The 23,812-nt window shown below is 44.4% G+C and overlaps 4 protein-coding genes and 1 long non-coding RNA gene across 9 annotated transcripts; 3 read left to right on the top strand and 2 right to left on the bottom strand.

The window, feature by feature from the left end:
* Positions 1 to 402: 402 nt before the first annotated feature.
* On the bottom strand, positions 403 to 2,569 carry LOC118288582. The gene is made up of 2 exons (XR_004785897.2): positions 2,435 to 2,569; positions 403 to 2,169 (listed from the first exon to the last, which is right to left on the bottom strand). It is a non-coding gene; the product is annotated as an uncharacterized LOC118288582 (long non-coding RNA).
* Positions 2,551 to 9,938, top strand: tom1 (target of myb1 membrane trafficking protein). 5 transcript variants are annotated; one of them, XM_035614808.2, is made up of 16 exons: positions 2,551 to 2,755; positions 3,841 to 3,925; positions 4,027 to 4,105; positions 4,197 to 4,346; positions 4,462 to 4,596; positions 4,709 to 4,843; positions 5,063 to 5,179; positions 5,400 to 5,530; positions 5,647 to 5,689; positions 5,812 to 5,920; positions 6,096 to 6,159; positions 6,998 to 7,058; positions 7,458 to 7,523; positions 7,984 to 8,046; positions 8,531 to 8,570; positions 9,207 to 9,938. In XM_035614808.2, exons 1-16 carry the CDS (start codon positions 2,704 to 2,706, stop codon positions 9,299 to 9,301), a joined length of 1,425 nt encoding a protein of 474 aa, XP_035470701.1. In that variant the 5' UTR covers positions 2,551 to 2,703; the 3' UTR covers positions 9,302 to 9,938. The 5 variants fall into 5 exon arrangements, with proteins under 5 accessions (XP_035470701.1, XP_035470705.1, XP_035470704.1 ...); XM_035614812.2 differs by having other exon boundaries at positions 5,397 to 5,530; XM_035614811.2 differs by lacking the exon at positions 4,709 to 4,843.
* Positions 9,939 to 10,805: 867 nt separating this feature from the next.
* Positions 10,806 to 15,449, top strand: gcat (glycine C-acetyltransferase). The gene is made up of 9 exons (XM_035614814.1): positions 10,806 to 11,106; positions 11,818 to 11,948; positions 12,075 to 12,176; positions 12,263 to 12,409; positions 12,811 to 12,965; positions 13,551 to 13,633; positions 13,753 to 13,924; positions 14,881 to 15,002; positions 15,135 to 15,449. Exons 1-9 carry the CDS (start codon positions 10,893 to 10,895, stop codon positions 15,284 to 15,286), a joined length of 1,278 nt encoding a protein of 425 aa, XP_035470707.1. The 5' UTR covers positions 10,806 to 10,892; the 3' UTR covers positions 15,287 to 15,449.
* A 1,163-nt stretch (positions 15,450 to 16,612) lies between these two features.
* mcm5 (minichromosome maintenance complex component 5) lies at positions 16,613 to 22,085 on the top strand. Its single transcript, XM_035614789.2, has 16 exons — positions 16,613 to 16,932; positions 17,660 to 17,786; positions 17,901 to 18,029; positions 18,129 to 18,301; positions 18,385 to 18,540; positions 18,654 to 18,823; positions 18,909 to 19,080; positions 19,175 to 19,286; positions 19,430 to 19,573; positions 19,661 to 19,726; positions 19,812 to 19,988; positions 20,071 to 20,183; positions 20,271 to 20,399; positions 20,513 to 20,655; positions 20,869 to 20,996; positions 21,663 to 22,085. The coding sequence occupies exons 1-16, from the start codon at positions 16,760 to 16,762 to the stop codon at positions 21,762 to 21,764; spliced, it is 2,214 nt and encodes a 737-aa protein (XP_035470682.1). The 5' UTR covers positions 16,613 to 16,759; the 3' UTR covers positions 21,765 to 22,085.
* Positions 22,086 to 22,129: 44 nt separating this feature from the next.
* hmox1a (heme oxygenase 1a) lies at positions 22,130 to 23,777 on the bottom strand. Its single transcript, XM_035614829.2, has 6 exons — positions 23,649 to 23,777; positions 23,505 to 23,554; positions 23,249 to 23,360; positions 22,947 to 23,162; positions 22,591 to 22,863; positions 22,130 to 22,423 (listed from the first exon to the last, which is right to left on the bottom strand). Exons 2-6 carry the CDS (start codon positions 23,552 to 23,554, stop codon positions 22,259 to 22,261), a joined length of 816 nt encoding a protein of 271 aa, XP_035470722.1. The 5' UTR covers positions 23,649 to 23,777; the 3' UTR covers positions 22,130 to 22,258.
* Between the last annotated feature and the right edge of the window lie 35 nt (positions 23,778 to 23,812).

The following is a 23,812-nucleotide window of genomic DNA, read 5'->3' as shown; positions in this document are numbered from 1 at the left end:
CCCCACTAATTGTGTCAAATGAACAGAGATGTGGTGATGCGTGTGCCATTTAAACCTATTGTACAAACACCAGTTCAATACCAGTATCAACATCAGTATGAATATGTACTGCAAGAGAAAAACTTGATCCTGCCTTATGTATTCATAAACATTAACCCTCACAAGAGCAGCAGCCGAACACACGAAGAAAGGAAGAAAGACATGTTTTCCCTAGTACTCGTAGGTGCTGGTGTAACTGCTGTTATTTGTGATACTCCTTCAAATAATAAGTCATACATCAATAAAGATTTCACCAATACTAGCACTGCGTATTAGCCACGGGGAGATTAATGTTGCAGTCCTTAGCTGTGGCCACTGGAGGACAGTGAGCACTCGTCGTTCTCAATACAATCAGGCCAACAATGCATACACAACACTTTATTTCCAGTAGGAGTAATTCTATATAAAACAATTCATAGAGTGTTAATACTGCATTGATGTTAACATTAACAGCACTTACATGACTAAAGACAAACTTATTAATACCTCAAATGATAGATACAGTATCTTTAGTACCCCCACTATAATATTAAAGTGATTAGTCTTTACATGTGTTCGTCTTCATGCAGTAGCATAGCAACCACTGTGACCAAACAAACCTGTTGAGTGAGGTGGTCGTATCCATGCTGCAGCATCACTGCCCCCATACTTACTCCGAGGATGATTAAAAGAGATTTAGCTGTAGTAACCTCAGACAGACTGTATGTTTCCTGCAGTGTAAAGACTGTGGGCTCATCTCTGTTCCTACAAGATCAATGAATAAACTCTTTTCTTTTATTCGTTTCTCTTTTTTTTTCTTTTTTCCATCTCTTCTGTTATCTGTTCTGTGATCCCCCACATAGGGGCCGCATATGGTTCTGTATAATGTGCAGAGCTGTATCATCTCCGCTGGTGTAAACAGAGGAGTGGGCTGTGCATCAGCGGTGAGAGGGTACAAGCTGTAATCTCTGTTGCATACTGGGTGGTGAGTCACTGTTGTCTGAGTCACACACTCGCATCGTCGTCATGATCAAACGCGACTGCTGTGCATCCCCATTGTCAGAGAGGGGAAACATTTCTGTGTGCAAAAAAACATTAATAAAAAGTCTGTGAAAACTCATTCCATGTATTTTGTTCCTTTCATTGATGGTCTGAATGTGTGTCCTGGACTTAGGTATTCACAGGTCTTTTGGTTCATACGGGAGAGTTGGTTAACTGTAAGTAAACCTGCAATAACCTGCTCAGGTTAGAGCTGCTGGGCTTTTATTAACGCCCTGTTGTTCTCACTCTGTGCATCGTGGACAGTTTTTCTATGCTGGAATATTGCCTGCCCACATGTTTACTTTCATAATTAGCACAATTAAATTTGTAATATGCAGCAAGTTGAGAAATAATTAAGCTCTTGAAAGGCTTTCGTGTGACATGTTGTTAATCAAACTTTCACGTTATGGTGCATTGACTGGAGGTCAGAAGAGAGTACTGGGGAGTATAACCTGACAGTGGGATGAAAAACCAAACAGTGCACCCATGTGGCAGAAAATCGAACAACAAAAACATAGAGATTTGTGGAAAACGTGACCAATACTGACCTCACTGTCAATGTACTGGCCCATCGGATCTATCCATATTCATTTAGTCTGAATGAATGTGAATCTTTTTCAAAACAGCTTTTTTCTGTCAAGCTTAACAATTCTTTCTTAAAAAAAATTGACAAAACACTGTGACTTATGATGGACACAGAGGGTTGCATTTTGGGAGCTGTAGGCCAAAGCTTTTCAGAAGCTTGACACATACTAGAGATTAGGGGATCGCTCAACCTCTGCTGCTTCATATTTTGACCTTTTTTCTTTAAAAAAAAAAGAAAAAGTATTCTATAATGCACCTTGAGGTGCCACCTGGTTATATCGTCAGTGATGTGTCCAGGGGTCATCAGGTGACCCAGCCAGGAGATGATCAGTCCCCGACCTGTGTCTAGATAGCGTACCATGCTACTCGTCGCTGCTCTTCATCCAGAGCGAATGGGACGATGTCTCTGCAGCTTCCCAGGTGTGTTCGATATATCTCCTCCTCTGAAGTCCACAGATACCATGGAGACCCCGGAGCCGACTGAAGAGACTGGCCTTATCCCACTTCCACTGGCACACTACGAACCTTCCAACATAAATTATGAACTGCCTTCATTTTTTGATAATAACAGAAAATATTAAAAATGAATGTGTTCCTATTTATGTTACTTATCCAAAATGAATTGAATTAAGACTTGGTTGTAGACCAAACATCTACAACCAAGCCCAGTTGCTCCTAATCAAGGCCTTTGGATAGGAAATGGATGAATGAGAATCTCCACAGACACTATAATAATGTATCTATTTGTTTAGTTTAATTTAATTAATAAGAATACATTGTAGAGGGCTACCTTTTATTCAGCTGTGAGTGCAGACATGGACACCGCCTGTTGGGGGCGCTGTTGCTCGTTGCCGTCGTGATAATTGCGGGCTGCTTTCCCTTTAAAACGTGACGCAGTTCAACTGGTGGCTCACTTCGTTTTGTGCACAGCAGCAGCAGCGGCGGCGGCGGCGACAGCGGCAGCAGTGCAGTCGGTCTGCTGGAGCGAGCGGGGCTTGTGGACGCGCACGGCTCGGCCCGGGGACGTCGGTGCTCAGCTGGGCCATCGCCGCTCTCGCCATGGAGTTTTTGCTGGGGAACCCGTTCAGCACGCCGGTGGGCCAGCGGATCGGTGAGCCGTTTTTGTCGAACCTCCGTAAACGTTGAAACGATCAAATGGCTCAGTCGTCTCCGCCCGAGACGTTACGCGTCGGACATCCAACACACCCATCGACGCAATCTCACGCTTTTATATGAACGGGTCGTTTTTCTTAAAATCGAGCGCGTCTTTAATTGCCACACACAAAAAGGATGAAGTCAAGTGAAATGTATTCAGACTGACAAGAGGCGCAACGGCTTATTGTTTGACTGACGCGTCCGCCGAACAATGATTTTGGCAGGAGGCGGGACCAGGATGCCGGGACGCTCCAGTTGATTGGCTGTTCTCGTGTTTTTTCGACCTGGGCGGAGCTGGGCGGGACCCAGAGTGGCCCACATCCTCCTGACCCAAATCTCATTTATATCAGGCAGCGACCCAATGATTCCACATGTGTCGTCAACGCCTGGTGGGAATCCAGAGCTATTCATTCAAATAAGTGGATATGAGTATTTAGTCATAGTTCATTTTTTTTGTATTTTCATCACCACATTTTGAGGGGTCCAAATAAACCATATCAATTGATCAATTAATTTTGACTCTGTATAGTGTAGTATGCTTATGTCTGTCTCTAGCATGCTCAAATGATGGAAAAAATCAGGTACCTGGCCATTTACACATTTATTAATTGATCATTTCATGACTTGCTGGTAAATTCTGAAACTTGTTAGTTATGTTAAGCTAAATGTCCTGTAGTTACATCTTTTATTGTGATCAAAAATACCTTACATCATCTTTGTACAATCTGTAAGCAGACCTGCTGGTGCGCAGAAAGTCGATATCAAAACCACACACAACATCAACCTCAAATTTCATATCATTTCCAAAAATGATGATGTATAATGGTCTCAGGATTGAACCCTGTGGGATAGCACAAATTTAAACTCATTTAATTACTGTTATATTCATTTTTTGGGGTTGTTTTTTTTCCTTTCAGAAAATAGAGTGTACCATCATGACTCAGAAGTATTATATTCTGTTATGTGTAAGAAGAAACTTTTCTTCAACTGTAGGTCAAGTTTATAGTTCTTGGGGTCCTATTTCTTATTTATTTTTCACAGAGTATGCGACCAGCTCCAGCCTTGAGTCAGAAGACTGGGCCATCAACATGGAAATCTGCGACATGATCAACAGCTCAGAGGAAGGGTGTGTATGCGTGTGTGTGATCATATCTGTCTGCATCAGGAACAAGCTTATCCTCATGAGGTTACATGCCTCTGAACATCGAAAATATTTTCTCATTACAGACCCAAAGATGCAGTCAGAGCCATAAAGAAAAGGATAGTGGGGAATAACAACTTCAAGGAGGTCATACTGACACTTACTGTGAGTGTTGTTCACCGCTCCCCTTGTGCTCGCGCACACCTTCAAGCAGGCGCCGGCCGTGGTTTGATCTGTTGTGTTCTTCTGATGTCAGGTCCTGGAGACCTGTGTGAAGAACTGTGGCTACAGGTTTCACATCCTGGTGACCACGCGGGATTTCACAGAAGGGGTTCTGGTCAGGGCGATCATCCCGAGGAACAACCCTCCGCTGGTCGTGCACGACAGAGTGCTCAGCATCATACAGGTGAAGGGGACACCGAGACTGTTGCTAAACTCGAACAAATAGGTTGTTGTTCAGTTTGAGTTTCAGTTGTGGCCTTGCTCAGCCTCCTGGCTGTTTGTGATTTTCTCTTGTCAAGGCGTGGGCTGATGCATTCCGCAGCTCACCTGACCTGACGGGTGTGGTGTCAGTCTACGAAGACCTTCGAAGGAAAGGGCTCGAGTTCCCCATGACAGAACTGGACGGTTACTCATCTGGGCAGGCCCCGAAAAAGGTGCAAGCATGACTGTGTGCACTTTGTCTTACTGCTGCAAGCTCCTGTGGGTGCTCACCTATCTCCTCTGGTCACTTTTCTTTTGGGTTATCTCTGTGCCTCTGCCTACCAGACTTTGCCTGGGAATGGGCCCGCTGTCACTACTCTGCCTGCTGGGCTCCTTTCTTCCAAAGCTCCGCTCATCCCTCCCCAGACCTCTGAACTAAAAAAGGCCCTCGAGGGAAACAATGCCTTCACTCCCAGCCAGGTGATGGGCGTTGCTGCATTTCAGTGGGACGTTTTAATATTTCAACTGCACTGCATTCCTAGTAATCACAGACTTCAGCTGAAATGCTGCTTCACAACTCCTCCTTTAATGTCTACAATTAATTCTGGCCGGTTACTCAACCACTTAAGAAATCAATATTTGCTTTTGGAAGGAGATATTATGGCTGCGTTTGTTGAGGAAATACTGTTGATATTCCAGGTCAAAAGGCTGAAGGCAGAGCTGGGAGTGGTGCGCAGCAACCTGACCATGATGTCGGACATGATGAGTCAGCTGGATCCAGTCACGGTAAAACAAGCAGACATGGAGCTGTTGGAGGTAAAAAAAATATAATAATAAAATAGAAACGTACTTGTGTTTTGCTACAGTAATGCCAAAGTGTTTTCCCTCTTTCTGTTGCAAGAAAATATTATCCATCCATTCATCCTGAGTAACAGTGTGTTGCCCTTAACTGATCTCCCACTATATACGTTTTTGTGTTGCATCTGCCCCCACAACCCCCACCCACACATTCTTTGTCTGGTTGTGTCATTAGCAGTTATACACAGTTTGTAAGGAAATGCAAGACAGGATAGTAAAGATGGTCCCCAGACTCAGTGAGGAGAAGCTGATTGAAGAGTTACTGGCAACAAATGATGAAATGAACTCCGCCTTCACTCGCTACCACAGGTTAACTACATCATTATTATTATTATCATTATTATTGTTATACTGTCTCATTATTAACAAAATAAGATAATTATATTCTCCATTTGATAATGATGTACTTGTTCTGCCTTTTACAGGTTTGAAAGACACATAACAAATGGTCAAAATACAACGCAAAAGGTAAAGAACAAGGCAAAAATACGAGTTAATGTGTTGATTGTTATTTTTAACAGCTCAGCAATCCATAATTTTATGAAATGGATGCAATGTGAATTTTGAGTTTGTCGCTCTTTGCTTCTTAGAGCCACACGTATGTCAACCTATCAGAGCTCGATGTCACGGCTGAGTCTCAGGAGTCAGGAGTGGCGTCAGCAACCAGCGACAGTTTGTCCAGTCAGTTGACAAAACTTAGTAAGTACCCCAGTCTGTGGGGTTTTATTGTGTGCCGTTATTAAAACATGCATTTTTTAACTGTTGCGCACAATCCTTCGTACACACAGTACATCCTACCTATGTAGAGTGTCTCTACTAATTCTATGAACAGTAAAAATTCACCCTCTGCTTCATGGTACTGTTCTTCTTGCAGGTACAAGCGAATCAGATCACACATTACCGCAGAAAATACATTCCTCAACTCAACAAACACCAAGGTACAGAAAAACAATGAACTAAAGCTTGTTTGACCTTGAAAACATATACAGGGGTCAAAAAGTCTGAGACCACTTTCCCACGTTTGGACCCCACTGTAAACTGTAAATACAATTTGCAAAGTAGAGAGAGTGTGTACTTGGCTTTGACTAAACACAGTTGCCAGGGCGTATTGTAAAGTAGCTCAACTAATCTGAACAGGTTACAAGTTAGAAGCAGTGGATAAATGGCTGAAATAGTTAACTAAAAACTAATGAAAACAACTTTACAAAACTTAAAGCTCAATGACTAAAATGCTTGGCTAAAAATAATGATGAAATAGTTATTTACACATTAATGGTTGAGACATCTGTTCCTAGCAGTAGGACAAAAGATTCAAGACTTGGCCAAACCAACGTGAACATTGACAGTTCAATCATATGAACAAATTAGTGTAACAATATCCACTTACTGTATATATACACAGTATGTTCAGTATTATCAAATAGCATGACCACATTTGGAAAATAAGTAATGGTGTTGATGAAGGGCTACTTCTGTCAGTCAGCCAGTAAGGACTGAACTAATAGGAATGGATTACTGTATGAATTAGAGCAACTTTTGTTGATTTGCTCTGCCACAGAGTCACAGTTCTAATCTTACTGAGCCCCCAGTAGCAGCTCTTTACTGAGGTCAATTCCCAGGGTGTGTGTGTCAAGAGTTGTTGACCTCTTGCTTTGGAGTTTAATATTTACTTACTCCACGTAATTTCGTTTCACGACGTGCAAGTATTTCACTGCGTGTTAACCTTAATTATCAGCTTATACAGCAGTTCACCAATGTACAAATCTTCTGTTGCAGCGAGGATGCCGTTGAGGGCCTGGCTCGAGCTAAGGACAGCAGACTACACAACACTGCAACGGTAAGCAGTGATGCCATGTTATTCAGGTTTCACATGGTCTAACAGGTTTAGTGAATAGATTTGTCAGCTGACGCTATTCCATTTTTTTGTATCTGTCATGCCTTTGTGACCAGTTGGAGAAAAAAAAGTGCTTATTTGGCACAGAAACATTTCTGTGAAATGAAAAATACAACTCACTCAATCATCAGTCTCACATTAGTCACCAGCCTCACGTACCAAAATCACTAGATTTACATGGTGCTCTGCACAATGTGTGAACTGTATTATGTGTAGGAGGGAGGAGAGAGTTTAGAGGGAAGCACCTGACATTTAAAAGGATCGTTGGTTTCGTAAATGTGTGTGTTATTTGTCTAAGAAACTCTTTTCCACTCTAAATCAACTCTCTGTCTGTGAATGAAGGACGACAGCCCAGCCTCCACCAACAGCTCCTCACCAAAGTTAGATTGGATGATTAAAAGGGGAATGGTGGGTCTGTCTCCATAATGTGAACTGGTTCTACAGACGTTCACCTCTCCACGCTCCCCCTGTCCCCCTTTGATTTTGTCACGAGGTTGCTATTTAATTTAGCTGTGGTCTGGGTTGCTTTGGTTTGCATCACTTTTGTTTGGATGGTTTACGCATTGAGATAAATATACATTGGTTTGCATGGGTTTTTTAATTATTATTCTTTCAGTTTATGTTTGTGCCTACTCCCAGTACAGAGCATGACAGTGTTTGGTTTGGACTGTCCCGACATGCCACATTGTTGTCATACCTGTAGTGCTCTTCTTTCATTGCCCTGCTCACTGACATGTGGTTGTTCTTTTGTGTTTTTACCTGTCTGTTTCTTTGTGGTTTGATAGCTTTGTTACATCTTCATTAACTTTCATCAGTGGTTCATACTTTACTGCACTGACCATCCTGCTGCTCTGCTTTCCTTTCTCAGATTCCTATCAGCCAGTCCAATGTAATGGAGGATATTGAGAAATGGCTAGAGCTGGATGATGAGGTAAATGGCTGGATTTCCTAAAATCTACTCAAAATACTGATATTAGATTTTCCCTTTCATTTTTTGACTCCCTAAAGGATAGCTCTTTTCAACACTTACTTCACTCACGTCAGTTCTGGAGCTTTGCACATTAGTGCCACTCAAACCAAAGCAAACCGCCACAAGATGTGTCTCCATTTAACTTCTAAATTATCTGAAGTTTGCTGGTAATTGGACTGTTTGGTTACAGTTATGAGATACTGCATCTTCTTCACATTCAAACTGTCAGCTTAGTCTAAAAATGGCCCTCTCTCAGGGGCTCTGTTTCTAACCAGGGGACTGATTAGACAACACTTGATACTACGTTACTCTGAGCAGGATAGTGACATCATCTTGAACACAACAGTCTCGAGTGCAAAATAACCAGAGTTATCCTTTGACTGTTTATGTCTTAAATGCACAAATGTGTGATTTTAAAACTATGTCTTTTCCGTTTGTGATATAGTATGATGACTTTGAGGACTCCGATGGTGTGACCAGTGAAGGTGAGGATCTGAGGAGGAGTTGCGTCAGGGTGTAGTTTGTTCTAATTCTAGTCTACACACAATTCCAACTACTTTCGTTGGGCATTTTGGCTTTTGTTTGCTATACTTGGAACTACAGTCTCAAAGAGAGGTTTTGATCATACATTGCACTACTACATTGTTTATATCAATGTATTCAATACGATTAGTCTTATATCTGTTTGTAAATATTTCTGCATTTGAACAGTATGTGGAACTAGAGGCTTTAATATTGGGCATCTGGTGGCAGAAATACAGATCTGTAATATTAAAGTATCAACTCCACATTGCTGGCTCCTGCAATATATTTACTTTGTGTAAAGTGATTTATTATTTTTTTTTATAAATCTGTTAATTCATCAGTTCAAGGTTATTTTGACGGAAGTATTTGTCACTAATTCTAGAAGGTCTACTGACTTTGTTAAACAACATTACCACTGCACACAGGATCAATTTAAGCCTAAGACTATGATTTATTAAAGTCTTCAACTTTGTTTCATAAAGTCACTCTGCGGTTTGCATCTTTTTGTTATCTACTTCTTCATCCCAATAATTAATTTCAGTAATTTCCCTTTACACGATTGATGAAGCCCTAATCCTGCTCATCTTCCTCTGCAGAATTTGACAAGTTTTTGGCAGGAAGAGCAAAAGCCGCTGACCGCCTCCCGTCACTGAGGGACTCCTCCCAGGACACCAACGACTCAGAGTCTTAAAACTGCACTTAAACCTGCCAAACTAACAATACTCATGTAGCTCCCGCGCCAACGGATTTCTTTTAGATGACTGGTTGAATGGCACATGTGATATATGCGGAATCGCAACCCATATTTAAGGAAGAACTTCATAACTGTGTATATTGCTGTTCTGTACTGTGGAGCAAATTTGGTTGTTTTTTTTAACTGGTAAAAATAATAATTGATGAAGAACAGAGGTTTTTAACTTGTCGTTGTTATGAGGGTTTGTCCATGTGTGGAATGCAAACATTTGCACATTTTATATAGTTACATTCCTGCTGTTGAAGGAGAGAGGGGATATTGTTTCGGAAAACCTTTTCTAACATAGATTATGTATAATATTACTGATATATATATATATTGTCAGATACAATGACAGGTTGCAGAAAACTCCCCTGTCAAATTGGCAAACTCTGTAAACTTGTATGTAAGAGAAGCTCTGCTGTTACCTAAGGAAATTTGATTTGATGCTTCATATTATTGGTGTACGGTGAAGGAAAACTGATACGTTTTTTTTTTCATGCAACTTTCCCTTGTAAAGATGTTTTACTTGAAGTTTAAAAAAAAAATTGTGACAGACTACTGTCTTATATTAAACTTAATGTATTAACTGGAATTTCATTGTCTGTTGTTATTCTAACCTCAAAGAGAAGTTACCTCTGCCAAGGACATAATGTTTCACCTGTTTGTTTGCTGTTCGTTGGTTTAGTTAGCAGTGTTACATAAGCAGGGCCTGGGAAGAACACATTCCATTTAAACTGTTTTTTATGACAAATAATGTAAGTTACCAGACCATTCACATTTTCATTTCATATTTCTATCAAAAGAAATAGACAATTGTGTAGGATTGTTTGGCCCTTTGGTGGAGGTATGCACTCTACTGAGTGACATTCTAGTTGTAGAATCCAGTTCTTGGATTTACATATATGGGATAACTAGATTTTTATTTTTTAAATTCCTGTCTATTGTTTATTTCGGTTTGACTTGTGGTTTGGTCCTGAACATGTCACACCTAGTGGCTGAAATCAGCCTTTGGTCTTATCAGTAAGTATACAGAAGCACTACTATTGTGCAGATTATTCTTGCTGATTGCAGAGTGAGACTTTCATCTAGCAGAACAGGCATACTTGGGATACAATGTGAAGTAGTTTTAATGTCGGACAGAAAATTGAAAGGATGTCAAGCTTTGTTGCTGTTTATATTTAGCGACATGCTGCCACCTAGTTAATCTGAAACATCGTTTAATAACTGTCTGAAATGTTGATTGGACAAAACGACCCACCTTTCAAGTGCTCTGCCACCTGATTGGCCCGCCGCACATACGCCCACTCTTTATATATGACGCGAACACGGCACTTGGAAGAAGACCCGCCCTGCTCCACCTCTGATTGGCTCAGGTTTAGGCATTCAGAGTCACGATTGGTTAGAATTGGGGAAAATACTAGGGTAAGCCAATCAGAGACGTGTAGAGGCGGGTTCTTTTTTCCACATAGGGTGCCGGAAAAAAAAATACCGCTCCGCCTTTCCTCTTGCACGTTTTGCCTTTTAAACACACACAGGTCCCACCGTCATGTCGCTCGGAAAGGCTGCGAGGAGTTTGGTGAGTCCAGCCCGCGGGCTCCTGCGGGCCCCGGCCGCGAGGCGGACCTATTCCGCTGTGGCCGACGCCAGGGCGGTGCTGGAGAACGAGCTGGAGTCCATCCGAGCCGCGGGGACGTGGAAGGCGGAGAGGATCATCACGTCGAAGCAGGGTCCTCGGATCAACGTGGACGGCAGTCGTGGCAGTGAGTGGCAGCTGACCTCGAGCGCACCGCACAAACAGACATGTGCCATTGGTTTTGCACTCGTCCTCCCGCCACGGAGTCATCTCGATCTTTGACTTGACTCACGGCCAACTTCAGTCATGTAACGTTACCGGAGGACACTTGTTTCACAACGCTGAGCAGATTCACAGGCACAACTTGCCAAGTAGGAAATTCATCAGACAACTTTTTTCAGAAACATTAAACTCCATCCGATCTGTAGTAAATCACAATGATCTGACAATAGAAGTCCTTTCAATGGCTCATGGCACAAGCTGTGAGCTCTTGTCAACGTGGCTTCCATGGCAATAGGAAGGGCAAAGTGTTTACATGTGTCCGCCACAGCTGCAGACAGAATAGATACTCACATCTAACATGTCTGTTGTTCTGCCAACAAAGCAGCAGCTCACTGTTCACTCTTCAGGATGGACCATTGCCAGGGAATCGACTCTGTGGATTTATGAATGGCCCTTTGACCTAGGCCATCACCACTACATCGGTTCATCGAGGGTCGCTCTTGTGTTTTGTTTATCTGTCACTTTCCTCTTTTTCTCCCCCTGCAAAATGTTCTTTTGTAGCCCTGGAGTTGCTCACACAGTAATGCTGAGAGGGTTGATTTCATGTATGACAGACTCAAACGATGACCCTTTGACCTTTCATTTCATGTTCTCCATCTCTCTCTCTCTCTCTCAGACATTTTGAATTTCTGCGCCAACAACTACCTCGGCCTGTCGAGTCACCCCGATGTGGTGCAGGCAGGGATCGATGCTCTCAAGTTGTACGGTGCCGGACTGAGCTCTGTCAGATTCATCTGTGGGACACAGGTATGACGGTTGATCACACACACGCACACACACACACAGCACTTGTAACACATGCAAGACAATGACTGTCTCTGTAACGGCTCCATTAACGTGAGGCACTGAGCACACACTGTGATTTTTTTATAGGACCTACACAAAAATCTGGAGCAGAAGCTCGCAGAGTTTCACGAGCGGGAAGACTGCATCCTCTACGCCAGCTGTTTCGATGCCAACGCCGGGCTGTTTGAGGTATGTCTCGCCTCTGGGAGCCCGAGACGAGATCTGAAAGACTCCCGTGTCGCTCTCAGTAAGGCATCGAATTGCTCTCGCACCAGGTTCTGTTGGGCCCAGATGACGCGGTGCTGTCCGATGAGCTGAACCACGCCTCCATCATCGACGGGATCCGTCTGTGTCGGGCGAAGAGGCTGCGCTACAAGCACATGGACCTCAGTGATCTGGAGACCAAGCTCAAAGAGTCGCAGGTCTGTGGATCTCTTCAAAGCCATTGTTTGAAAAAAACATATTAGGAATTTATCTAGTTTAATGAAAACCACGTTAGCAGTGTAATCTCCATCCTGTGCCATGCACTGAGGGAGAGCTTGACATAGCAACAGTAACTGGGGGTGAATGGGATTAAAGGGGCAGTAAGCGATTTTAATCCAATACACTTTTTGTAAAATTCAGCAAATATTTCCTCATTTTGTAGGATCATTCAGAGTTCACGCAGGTCTTTCTCATATCATATCCATTTGTGTTCCATGGCGTGTCAAGCTCACATTACTGATGTGACAGGGTCAGGTAAGGGTTACAGTATTGATGTGACTGTAAAAAAGCAACAGTGTCAGCTTCACCGATGACGGTTTTCTTGTCCTCCTCTCGTCAGTCGTCCCGTATGCGCCTGGTCGTGACAGACGGCGTCTTCTCCATGGACGGAGACGTGGCCCCCTTACAGGGCATCTGCGACCTGGCCGAACAGTACGGAGCCATGGTGTTCATAGATGAGTGCCACGCCACCGGCTTCCTGGGGCCCCGGGGCAGGTGAGCCAAATACAAAGAATATACAGTATGTTTAATAATTGATGGTTGATTTTTAGCGTACCAGTAGATAATACTAGTATCAGTAAATAACATTAAAATTCTAGCCCATTTCTTTGTGTAAAATTTGCATCAGTTCCAACTCCCAAAGACACTCTGGTTGCAGTAAAGACAAATAAATGTTAAAAATGTTGAGCTCTGCTGAATGGTCCCTTTCTATTTTATTTCAGCTTCTATGTTAAATCAGGACATCTTCAGTGTCCTGTCTTTTTGGGACTTAAAATTGCACAGAGTACAGTGGCATTACATATTTGATGTGACAGAAAATGATGGAAGCAAAATAAGTAAACATGGATTGAGGTTTTGTTAAATACATAGTAGGAGGAAAAAAATGATAGGACATAATAAAAATATTGAGACATATTTAAGATGGTGATTATAACATCTTTCAGTTTACTGTGATGACAAACCCTGTGAATAATAGAATGGCACTCAGTAGAGGGGGGCTTTAGTGAGGTCGAGTTCTATATCTTTCTATGATTAAAAAGACACGGATACTGATACTATTTTACTCCCTGTGATTTGCAGAGGAACAGACGAGCTGTTGGGAGTGATGGACAGAGTTCACATTGTGAACTCCACCCTGGGAAAAGCACTAGGTGGAGCAGCCGGTAGGTCTTTAACAGCACCCGGAATATTATCACCATTCGGAATGTGACGAGTGAGAAACTAGCGAGATGTAACTGTTCAATGCCTAATCCGCCTTTCTCTGTGTTGTGTGTTTTTTCAGGAGGCTACACAGTCGGCCCTAAGCCTCTCATTGACCTGCTGAGGCAGCGAGCGCGGCCCTATCTGTTCTCCAACTCCCTCCCCCCTCCCGTGGTGGCCTGCGCCACCCGGGCCGTGGAGCTGCTGCTCGCCTCCAACGAGATCTCGCAGAGCATGACGGCCAAAACCATGAGGTGCGTGTGTTTCTCAAGTGGGAGATCGGTGGGGTTATCTGCTTTTTTGGTGTTCCTGTAAGTCGGAGCGGCAGAAGTTGTCAGTGGTAACAGGTTTTTGGTCAACTTATAATTGAGTTGCTTTTTTAAATGATTGTGTTTGTTCAAAACTATTCAAAACCTTTGGAACATCTTCAGAAATAAGTTGTGTTCAAATCTAAAAGCAGGATTGTTTTCTTTTCTTTTCAGAAGCTGCTCATTGGTTTAAGAAGAGAGGTTTTAAATATGTCCTATATATAACAAACAGTGTGTTTTATGAGGGAATTAAAAGAGTGATCATCCAAGAGGAGAAACTGTAAAAAAACCCTTATCTTGTTCTTAAAAAGTAACCAAACTAGCTTTTATTTGTACTGGCAGAGCGATTGTTCTAAATGTGAACGGGTAATAAATGCATTTTCTATCATCTTGTTCCAAAACCTTTCCCAGTAACGCCCACATAACGACCCTCAGGCCACATTATGCAACTGTGAACTACTCGCTGAACAAGGCAAACACACTGAGCCACCTTTTCACAATAATTATTGAAAGTCAAATTCACACATGCTTCGTCTGGAAGGATTTTGTGTTAGTAGAGGCAGTTATAAAAAAAAATATGCGGACAAGGTGTGGCAGCATTACAAAAATATCTTCACACAACAACACTAAAAACCATACAACTGCAGCTTTTCAGACATTGATGCACTTAATAACCCAAACAGTATAATTTACATTGACAAGCACCATTTCAACTGTTATTTTTAGGTGCCATTTCAGGTGCATTCTTGTGTCGCCAAAGGAAACGTTGAGTATCATGCCTATTCACCTCACAAGGGCTAAATTATATACAGCTTGATGTCTGCCAGTTTTGTAAGGACAGCCTGAACTGTAATGTGTCCCTGAATGTGACTGTAATCTTTGTCTCTGTGCTGTTTGTCCAGGTTCAGGAACAAGATGACGCAGGCTGGTTTCACCATTGCGGGCTCGGCTCACCCGATCTGCCCGGTGATGCTCGGAGACGCGCGGCTGGCCTCCCTGATGTCCGACGACATGCTGAAGCTGGGTGAGTTGGCGGCATGACCTGATACGCGTCCGAAACCCGTTTCATTTTGATATACATTATAAAATGTGCTGTCATTTACATCTGAACCTCACTGCATCTGCTCCGTTCACACATCGTCTCTTTCCTCCACAGGAGTGTACGTGATTGGATTCTCTTTCCCAGTCGTACCGAAGGGCAAAGCCAGAATCCGCGTTCAGATTTCGGCAGCGCACACAGACGAAGACATCGACCGCTGCGTAGATGCTTTCATCCAGACGGGCAGGAAGCACGGCGTCGTCTCCTGAGCGGGACGAATGACCGAGAATCAGCAGTTACTGAAGAGCCGAGAAGCGTCCTGTTGCCTGTTACTCGAGACCTGTGAATGATTCTGATGGATGTATTGGTTACATTTGGAGGTGAACGGCGGTGTTTTTGTGTTTGCTCAGGTGAATAAAGGACTTAAGCTAACACGTGTAGCTGTGTATTTAAATTAAAGGGCTGTTTATTCCATGTGTCCTTCTAATTTTATGCTGCAGAAAACATATATACAAGGTTCATTCATCTGTTGACAATAGATGAGTTTAAATTAGTCAACCATACTTTTATACAGGTTGTGCTTTAAATAATTGTGAATATAATAACAAATTTAAGGACGTAACTAGCAATAACTTTGCATTATCATCATTTATGATGGAGAACATTGAACTCAAACTTTGAAACCAAACCTGTTTTTTGTTGTTGTTTTGACTGACCGTAAATATGCTTATTTTCCTGTGACCATGAGAAAATAAGCATATTTATTCACCATTTTACAGGATGGGCTGTAACAAGTCTTGTGCTATCTTAACAGGAGAGCTGCTCTGTTGCTTTTTGTTTCAAGAGATCCAAAAGAAGAGCTGTAAAGATGGACAATATTAAAACTCATCTTGACTCAAAAAAATATGCATCTTGCTTGTTGTTTCTTTATCTGGATGTGTGAACTTCTCCGTGCAAAACTGTGTTTCTGTAGTGTGCAGTGCACTCTAAGCAAAGTTTTTATTCTCTGCATCTTTAATCTGAGTTTATGACAGGAGCAAAGTGTGACATTGAAAAGGGAAACCTCATGGGCACACTGCTGGAGGTATTTTCACTGAAGTAGGAGACATTTTGTGCCTAGTAAGTAAACTTTTCTAATAATAATAAAAAATTCATGCCAATGAATTCTGGATTTCGATTGGAAGAGAAAGAATAGATGCATTTCCCCCCTGGTCATTTATGGATGAATACACACTCATTGCAGCTATAGCGTCACACAAAGTAATATCACATAAGGAGAAATTAATTATTTCAAAGCATCTAAAAGTTATTTGTAACTGTACCCTTTACAAATACAGACAGTAAAGTATGAGAAGTATTTAAAGGTTTTGTTTTGTGTTGGTGGTTCGTTGAGGCTCATTGTTGCTGATCCTCCCCACGCGTCGTCCCCTCCTCCAGTTCCTCTTGTCCTTTTCGCGCCATCGGTGCTCACCAGCCCCGCCTCCTCCTCTTAGACGCGCCCCCAGCGAACCTCTCCGGCCAATAACAACAGGCGCTCTCTGCCTTGAGCCAATCGGAGGGAAGGAGAGGGGCGTCGCGAGAGGCTGCCCGCGGGAAACGGACAGGAAACGGTTCAGTTTTTGCCGCGGAACAGAGTCGGAGCGGACACGTCTCCTGCGCTTTACGTCCATCGACTTTTCCTTTGAAATTAAGGAAAGCGACTTATCAAAGTCTTCCGTTGTCCCTCGCACCGCTGCTTCAGGATGTCTGGCTTCGACGACCCCGGGGTTTACTACAGCGACAGCTTCGGAGGCGGAGAGGGACACGGCGCCGACGAAGGGGGACAGAAGAGGGTCCAGATCAAGAAGCGGTTCCGCGAGTTCCTCCGACAGTTCCGGGTGGGCACCGACCGCACCGGCTTCACCTACAAATACAGGTGAGTCCGTCCTGTCCGCGCGTGCGTTAGCAGTGACGGGACAGAGCTACACTGTGTGGGGGGCAACACGACCTGACCTCCAGAGAGGAGGGGGGACCTCGTGAGAGCGAGCGACGACATTAAAGGGTCATTCCACTCATTTCACACGTGAAGTGAAGGTTATAAATCATCAGAGGTATTACTCAGCTTTGGAAACAGGTTCATCATCAGCTTCACAAAGGAATCACCACGATCGTGTCATCGTTGTTTATTTTTTCCAAAACTATATAACTTGTGTACCTTGAAAGGTGCCATATAGATCAACATTTGTTGTTGTTTTTATTGGTATCTTCGTCATCAACAACGTGAGGGGATATCTAATAGTATATGCTCTTGAGCTGCATTGTGGGAAATGAAGGGTCCATCATTTCTGGAGCTTGACCTACATTAGGGAGTGAGAGTCAGACTCTTCAATACTGAAATGTTGCTTAATGTGTCATTTGTGAGGCCCCACAACCCGAACAAGTGCAACAGCAAGTCACATATGCATAACTTAATAACCCGTTATGTATGGAAGCTTGTTTTTACCGTGTATATATATATATATATTGTCTGTAGTTAGTTAACTGAAGCTAGAGTTTCAGTCGCTGTGTTTGATCTGACTTTTGTACGTGTGGTTCTTTAGTTTTGGCGGATGACATTTGATTTTTCAACACACGTTACTCATGTTTGTTTTTCCGTTAATCAGAGATGAGCTGAAGAGACACTACACCCTGGGGGAGTACTGGGTGGAGGTGGAGATGGAGGACCTCGCCAGCTTCGACGAGGACCTGTCCGACTGTCTTTACAAGCTGCCTTCCGAGAACCTGCCACTGGTGGGTCTTCTTCTCAAATACAAATAGACTGCCCCCCCCTCCTCTCCCCCTTTTCAACTTGTTGTTGTGTTTGTTATTGGATCAATCTCCTGACATTGTTGGTATAATCTACAGCTGGAGGAAGCCGCAAAGGAGGTAGCTGACGAAGTGACCCGCCCCCGGCCCGCAGGGGAGGAGACGGTGCAGGACATCCAGGTCATGATGAATAGCGACGCCCATCACGCGTCTATTCGCAACCTCAAGGTACTTACGCACTTGTGCGTCTTTTTCGTCTCACCTTCCTCTTTGGCGTCATCAGCAGTTTGGTCCAATGTCGTTTTTGTCATTTGTCTCCTCATGCAGTCCGAGCAGGTGTCCCGCCTGGTAAAGGTACACGGCATCGTCATCTCAGCCACGGCGGTGAGGGCGAAGGCCACCAGGGTCTGTCTGCAGTGTCGCGGCTGCCGATCCGTCATCAACAACATCCCTCTGCCCCCGGGCCTGCAGGGTTACGCTCTGCCGCGCAAGTGCAACAGGTGAGTTTGACCGTCGGTGTTGGCTGAGGCAGATTTTCTCCCTCGGGCAGGACGGACTCCCTGAAAACTCTCTCCTCTCTCAGCGAGAATACCGGCAGCGTGAAGTGTCCCATAGACCCTTACTTCATTATCCCTGACCGCTGCGTCTGCGTGGACTTCCAGACTCTGCGCCTGCAGGAGGCTCCGGACGCCGTGCCTCACGGAGAGATGCCCCGTCACCTGCAGCTCTACTGTGATCGGTGAGGAGCGCGTTCTCATATTTAACCCAGCACCCAGTTTTTTTTTTCCTGCTGCTGTGCTCCTGCGAATGTGGAGCGTGAGTGATTGCAACCTGGATTTCCTTCTCTCTCAGTTATCTGTGTGACCGCGTGGTCCCAGGCAACAGAGTGACCATCATAGGTATCTACTCCATCAAGAAAATGGCTGCCACAAAGGCTAAAGGCAACGAGAAAAGCGCCGGTGTGGGCATTCGAGCGTCCTACCTGCGAGTGGTCGGCATCCAGATGGACACAGAAGGAGCGGGTGAGGAGTGATGCATATGATAATGTGAATATATCCTTATAGGCCCCAGGCAGATATTGACGTGTGGTTTCTTCGTCTCTCGCAGGCCGTGGTACCACTGGAGCAGTCTCTCCACAGGAGGAGGAGGAGCTGAGAGCACTGGCGGGGACCCCCAACGTCTATGACTCTCTGGCGCGCTCCCTTGCTCCCTCCATCTACGGCAGTGACGACCTGAAAAAGGCCATCACCTGTCTGTTGTTTGGGGGTTCAAGGAAAAGGTACAGAATGTCGAAGAAGAAAGAAAGAATACAGTCTGCTGCACGTTCCCCTCCTCCTTCAGGTGCAGTAATGTTTTTGTTCCCCGTCCTTCAGGCTGCCCGACGGTCTCACTCGGCGAGGCGACATCAACCTGCTAATGCTGGGAGATCCTGGTACGGCCAAGTCTCAGCTGCTCAAGTTCGTGGAGAGATGCTCGCCTATTGGGGTAGTTATGTTCTCCTTTAATGACGGAGCTTTACTTAACTTTTTTTTTCTTTCTTAAATCCTGCACCAGACGTCATCATGAATAGTGTTATGCTAGAATCTAAATTCACCTGCTGATTCCGAGCCTTGACTCCGCGTCCTCAGGTTTACACCTCGGGAAAGGGCAGCAGCGCGGCTGGTCTGACTGCCTCTGTGCTGAGGGACCCCAACACTCGCGGGTTCATCATGGAGGGGGGAGCCATGGTGCTGGCTGATGGCGGCGTTGTATGCATCGATGAGTTCGACAAGGTGAGAACAGTTTTGAGTGGCAGGAACTGTTTATTTGTCTTAACTTGTGCTCGAGGATTGAAAGACAAACCTACTTTTGTTCTTCAGATGAGAGAGGATGACAGAGTGGCCATCCACGAGGCCATGGAGCAACAGACCATCTCCATCGCTAAGGTATTTACCCAACTGTATACATTTTTTAAAAACACAATAACCTTATTCTACCAAGGGGACCATCTAACGTCTCGACTCCTCCCAGGCCGGCATCACCACCACCCTGAACTCCCGCTGCTCCGTCCTGGCCGCAGCCAACTCCGTGTTCGGTCGCTGGGACGACACAAAGGGGGAGGACAACATCGACTTCATGCCCACCATCTTGTCTCGCTTCGACATGATCTTCATCATCAAAGACCACCATGACCAGCAGAGAGACATGGTGAGGAGGCGGAGGGGGTTTTTGCTGCTTTTAAACCTTTTACACCGACATTGTTACTGAGCGAGATGTTTGATATTTGTAGACTCTGGCTCGTCACGTGATGAACGTTCACCTGAGCGCTCGGACGCAGACGGAGGGCGTCGAGGGCGAGGTCACACTCGCCACCTTTAAGAAATACATTGCCTACGCCAGAACGTGAGTACAAAGCATTTCGTTTCTGGAAGCCTCGAACTACTCTGTGCATTCACCGGTATATAACTGTGCCTGAATGTTTGCCTACAGTAAGTGCGGCCCTCGGCTCTCTGCGGCGGCTGCGGAGAAGCTGAAGAACCGATACGTGGTGATGAGGAGCGGAGCGAGGGAGCATGAGAGGGAGAGTGACAAAAGACCCTCCATCCCCATCACTGTCAGGTAGTTTCACGCCTTCTCTTTTATACTTGCACATCAGTAGTGGAAATGTATTTTTCTTTACTGCTCCTTTGATACTCATAAGTAAAACATATGTTATGCTCTTGGTTTTCCAGGCAGCTGGAGGCGGTCGTGCGTATCGCAGAGTCCCTGGCGAAGATGAAGCTGCAGGCCGTGGCTGGAGAGGAGGAGGTCGACGAGGCCCTCAGGCTCTTCCAGGTTTCCACGCTGGACGCTGCGCTGTCCGGCGGCCTCTCAGGTGCGTGTTTGTGACTGGAGCAATTTTGAGTTTTGTTTTGTGAAATGAATGTGCACATTTTCGACACCTCATCTCAATTCCTGGGCGTATGTGACCAAAAGAAAATGTTCGAGATCCGCTGCTCTTAACTGTTGATCAGATAATCATGTCTGTGAACTGCAAACAGCAGCCTCACGCTCTGTTAACGTCTCTCCGACCTCACGTTGTGTCCAGGGGTGGAGGGCTTCACTTCTCAGGAGGACCAGGAAATGATCTCGCGCGTCGAGAAGCAGCTGAAGAGACGCTTCGCCATCGGCTCCCAGGTGTCGGAGCACAGCATCGTGCAAGACTTTACCAAACAGGTCAGTGTGAGCAAATCATAAAGGTGTAAAGAGACATAAAGTGTAAAGTTGTTTGTATTTTTTCTTAAAGGTAAATATGATTATGTTGGTTAGGGGTCCAGGTCCAGGCTCTGTTGTTTTCCATGGAGGGAGTAAAATAAAATATTCTGTTCTCTCATTTACTCATGAGAACAGGCCTGAAAAGTCAGATTTAATACATAAATGAACACATACCAAAGCTTTTCTTGCATTACTTAGTGAAAATAATTGTACTTTGACTAATAATGGGCAGAAATCAGCATCTGTTTTTGTATATATTGGCCGACTTTGCTTTGTTCCTGTTATATATATTATTAATAATATAATATAATACATATATTACACATTTGAGATGTGCACTAGAGTGACACCAAAGGATCTCATTAAGATAATATGAATTTATGCATCTTGGGTTTATACAAGTATCACCCTAAGGTTGTCTGTACAGCACACAAATGCAATTTAATGCTTTATATACTGTAGGTATGATGATGAAAACCAGTGCAGTGTGATAAAAGACAAAATAACACAAATATAAGACAAGATTTAAAATTTCCGTCCAGTTATCTAGTCCCCCAAAAAATTATTTTCTCTCTGTAATTTATTCTGCCCTGAGTTAAACCTCCACATTCTCTCTCCCGTCTACAGAAGTATCCCGAGCACGCCATCTACAAAGTCCTGCACCTGATGCTGAGGAGGGGTGAGCTCCAGCACCGCATGCAGAGGAAGGTACTCTACAGGGTCAAGTAGAGCGAAACCGCTGCTGCCGCTCGTGTCCACGCTCTCGTCGATGTAAATAGTTGTGATCTCCTTATTCGTGCGACTCTGTGTTGACCAGGAATCTCTTTATCTCAGTCATGAATGAAAACTGTTGTTGTGTTTTTTTATGTACACTTGGGACTAATTCAGTTGGATCTGGACTCCTGGCAGCGACCGTGTCGTGATGAAAAAGAAAACATGTTTTGGACCGCACCGTTTAGCTGTTCATGTTCTGTGTCAATATAAAGATGTCTGTGTAAAGTGTCTGCTTACTCTGTCAAAAACAATTAATAAATAAGATATTTGAAATCATGTTTCAGTTTGTTTTCATCACTTACATTTAAAAAAAAAACGAGTTAGGCAGTTTTTTTGTTTAATAGAGTTCATGCAAATGTTGAGAAAATGAGTTTGAGCTTTAATGAGGTCGTGTATATTTCTGACCGAAATATCTATCTTTAATAAATCTGTTGACGTGCTGGTGGCGGTTATAAGGCATACATTCCCAACCCAACGGTGGCCAGCGCGACACACAGTCCCACGGCGAACTGCATGACGCGTGGCGATTGGTGCGCGGCGGTTGGGAAGACGACGTTGGATTGGTTCGCTGTTGCTGTTGTGACACTCAGCATTTTCTGCAAGTCATCGAAAACCTGCGGGGAAAAAAACAGATGCAAAAACTATTCATGAGTTTGTTCTGTGCTTTCTCTGCAGGCGTTCTACAGATTCACTTCCTCTTTCTGTGCGAGTTAAGGAACGACTGCAGCCCTCGTCGACCGTCTGTGCAGTGAATCTGTTCGTCGGTCGCTCTCTCCCTCACCTGGATGTTGAACTCGAAGGCGGACACCGCCTCCTCCAGCATCTCCCTCCTCCCCTCCTCCGTCAGGTCGATGCCGTTCATCCGGCTCCTGTACAGCTGCTTGAAGCGGTTGGGGCTGCTCACGCCGGGGAAGGAGAAGAACGAAAGCCCCTCCTTGCTGCTCAGACCCAGAGACTTCTGGGTGATCTTCCCTAGCACCTGACCTCCCGAAAGGTCACCGAGATACCGAGTGTAGGCGTGGGCCACCAGCAACGCCGGGTTCTTCCTTCCAATCTGTGGAGTAAGGTTATTAATCAGCTGGATCTGCGGATTATTTCTCAACAGGCCACAACAACACTTCGCAATGTTCCACTCACTTCTCGTAGCCTCTGTGCATATCGGTGTGTGGCCGCCGGTATAATCACCCTCCGCCTCCAGTCGGAGCCCAAGAAATGCTCCAGATCGCTTTCCAGAGATTCCAGACGGGCGAGTTCCTGGGGGAAGTATATGGGCGCAACGGCTGGATGGGAAGAATTTCTGTCCAGCTCCTCTTCTAGCGCCTTGTAGATCTCGTAGAGGGAACACAGCAGCACCTGACAGACGAGAACAGGTCAATATTTTCAGAACGTTTATCCCAGGAGCGAGTTGCCTGAGCCCAGTTACCTAGTAGAACCTGTACCTTGTACTGCACCAGGCTGATCTGTCCCTTCTGGTAACTCAGCATCAGCTGTGTGTTTTCGGCTCTGACGTGGCTGTCTTTGGTGGCTGCTTTAATCTGCTCTGATAAATCACTGAAGAACACAGAAGGAACTTTAAAAGCATGAAATCACATCCAGAAACACACAATTAGCTACTTATAAAAAAAAAAGTAAAACATTTGAGTATTTAACATATTTTAAAAAATATGTTCAACACAATTAAGTCCGTTTTCATACCTGCCAACGCCCCCTGTGTCATATTTCCTTGCGCTCTTCATGTTCTCCATCTAGGCAGAATGTAATGAATGATTTATTTCTACATTCAAAAGTAATGAAAGGGTACAAAACTTTGTGTGTGTGTGTGTGACCTGATGTATTTACCTGTGATGAAGTCTTTTCTCCTCTGTGCTGGTTGAAGTGCGTCCACAGTTGTCGCTTCCTGAGAGCGAGCGGTCCACTGCTGCATCTCCGCCCTGTCCGACCTCTTTTATACAGCTGTGATCTCTGGAGCTGCTGAGTCGAATGGGAAGTGTGAGTGCTGAGTC

The sequence above is a fragment of the Scophthalmus maximus genome, chromosome 17 (assembly GCF_022379125.1).
Source record: "Scophthalmus maximus strain ysfricsl-2021 chromosome 17, ASM2237912v1, whole genome shotgun sequence".
Taxonomy (NCBI): domain Eukaryota; kingdom Metazoa; phylum Chordata; class Actinopteri; order Pleuronectiformes; family Scophthalmidae; genus Scophthalmus; species Scophthalmus maximus.
This window is presented reverse-complemented; position numbering and strand designations above follow the sequence as displayed.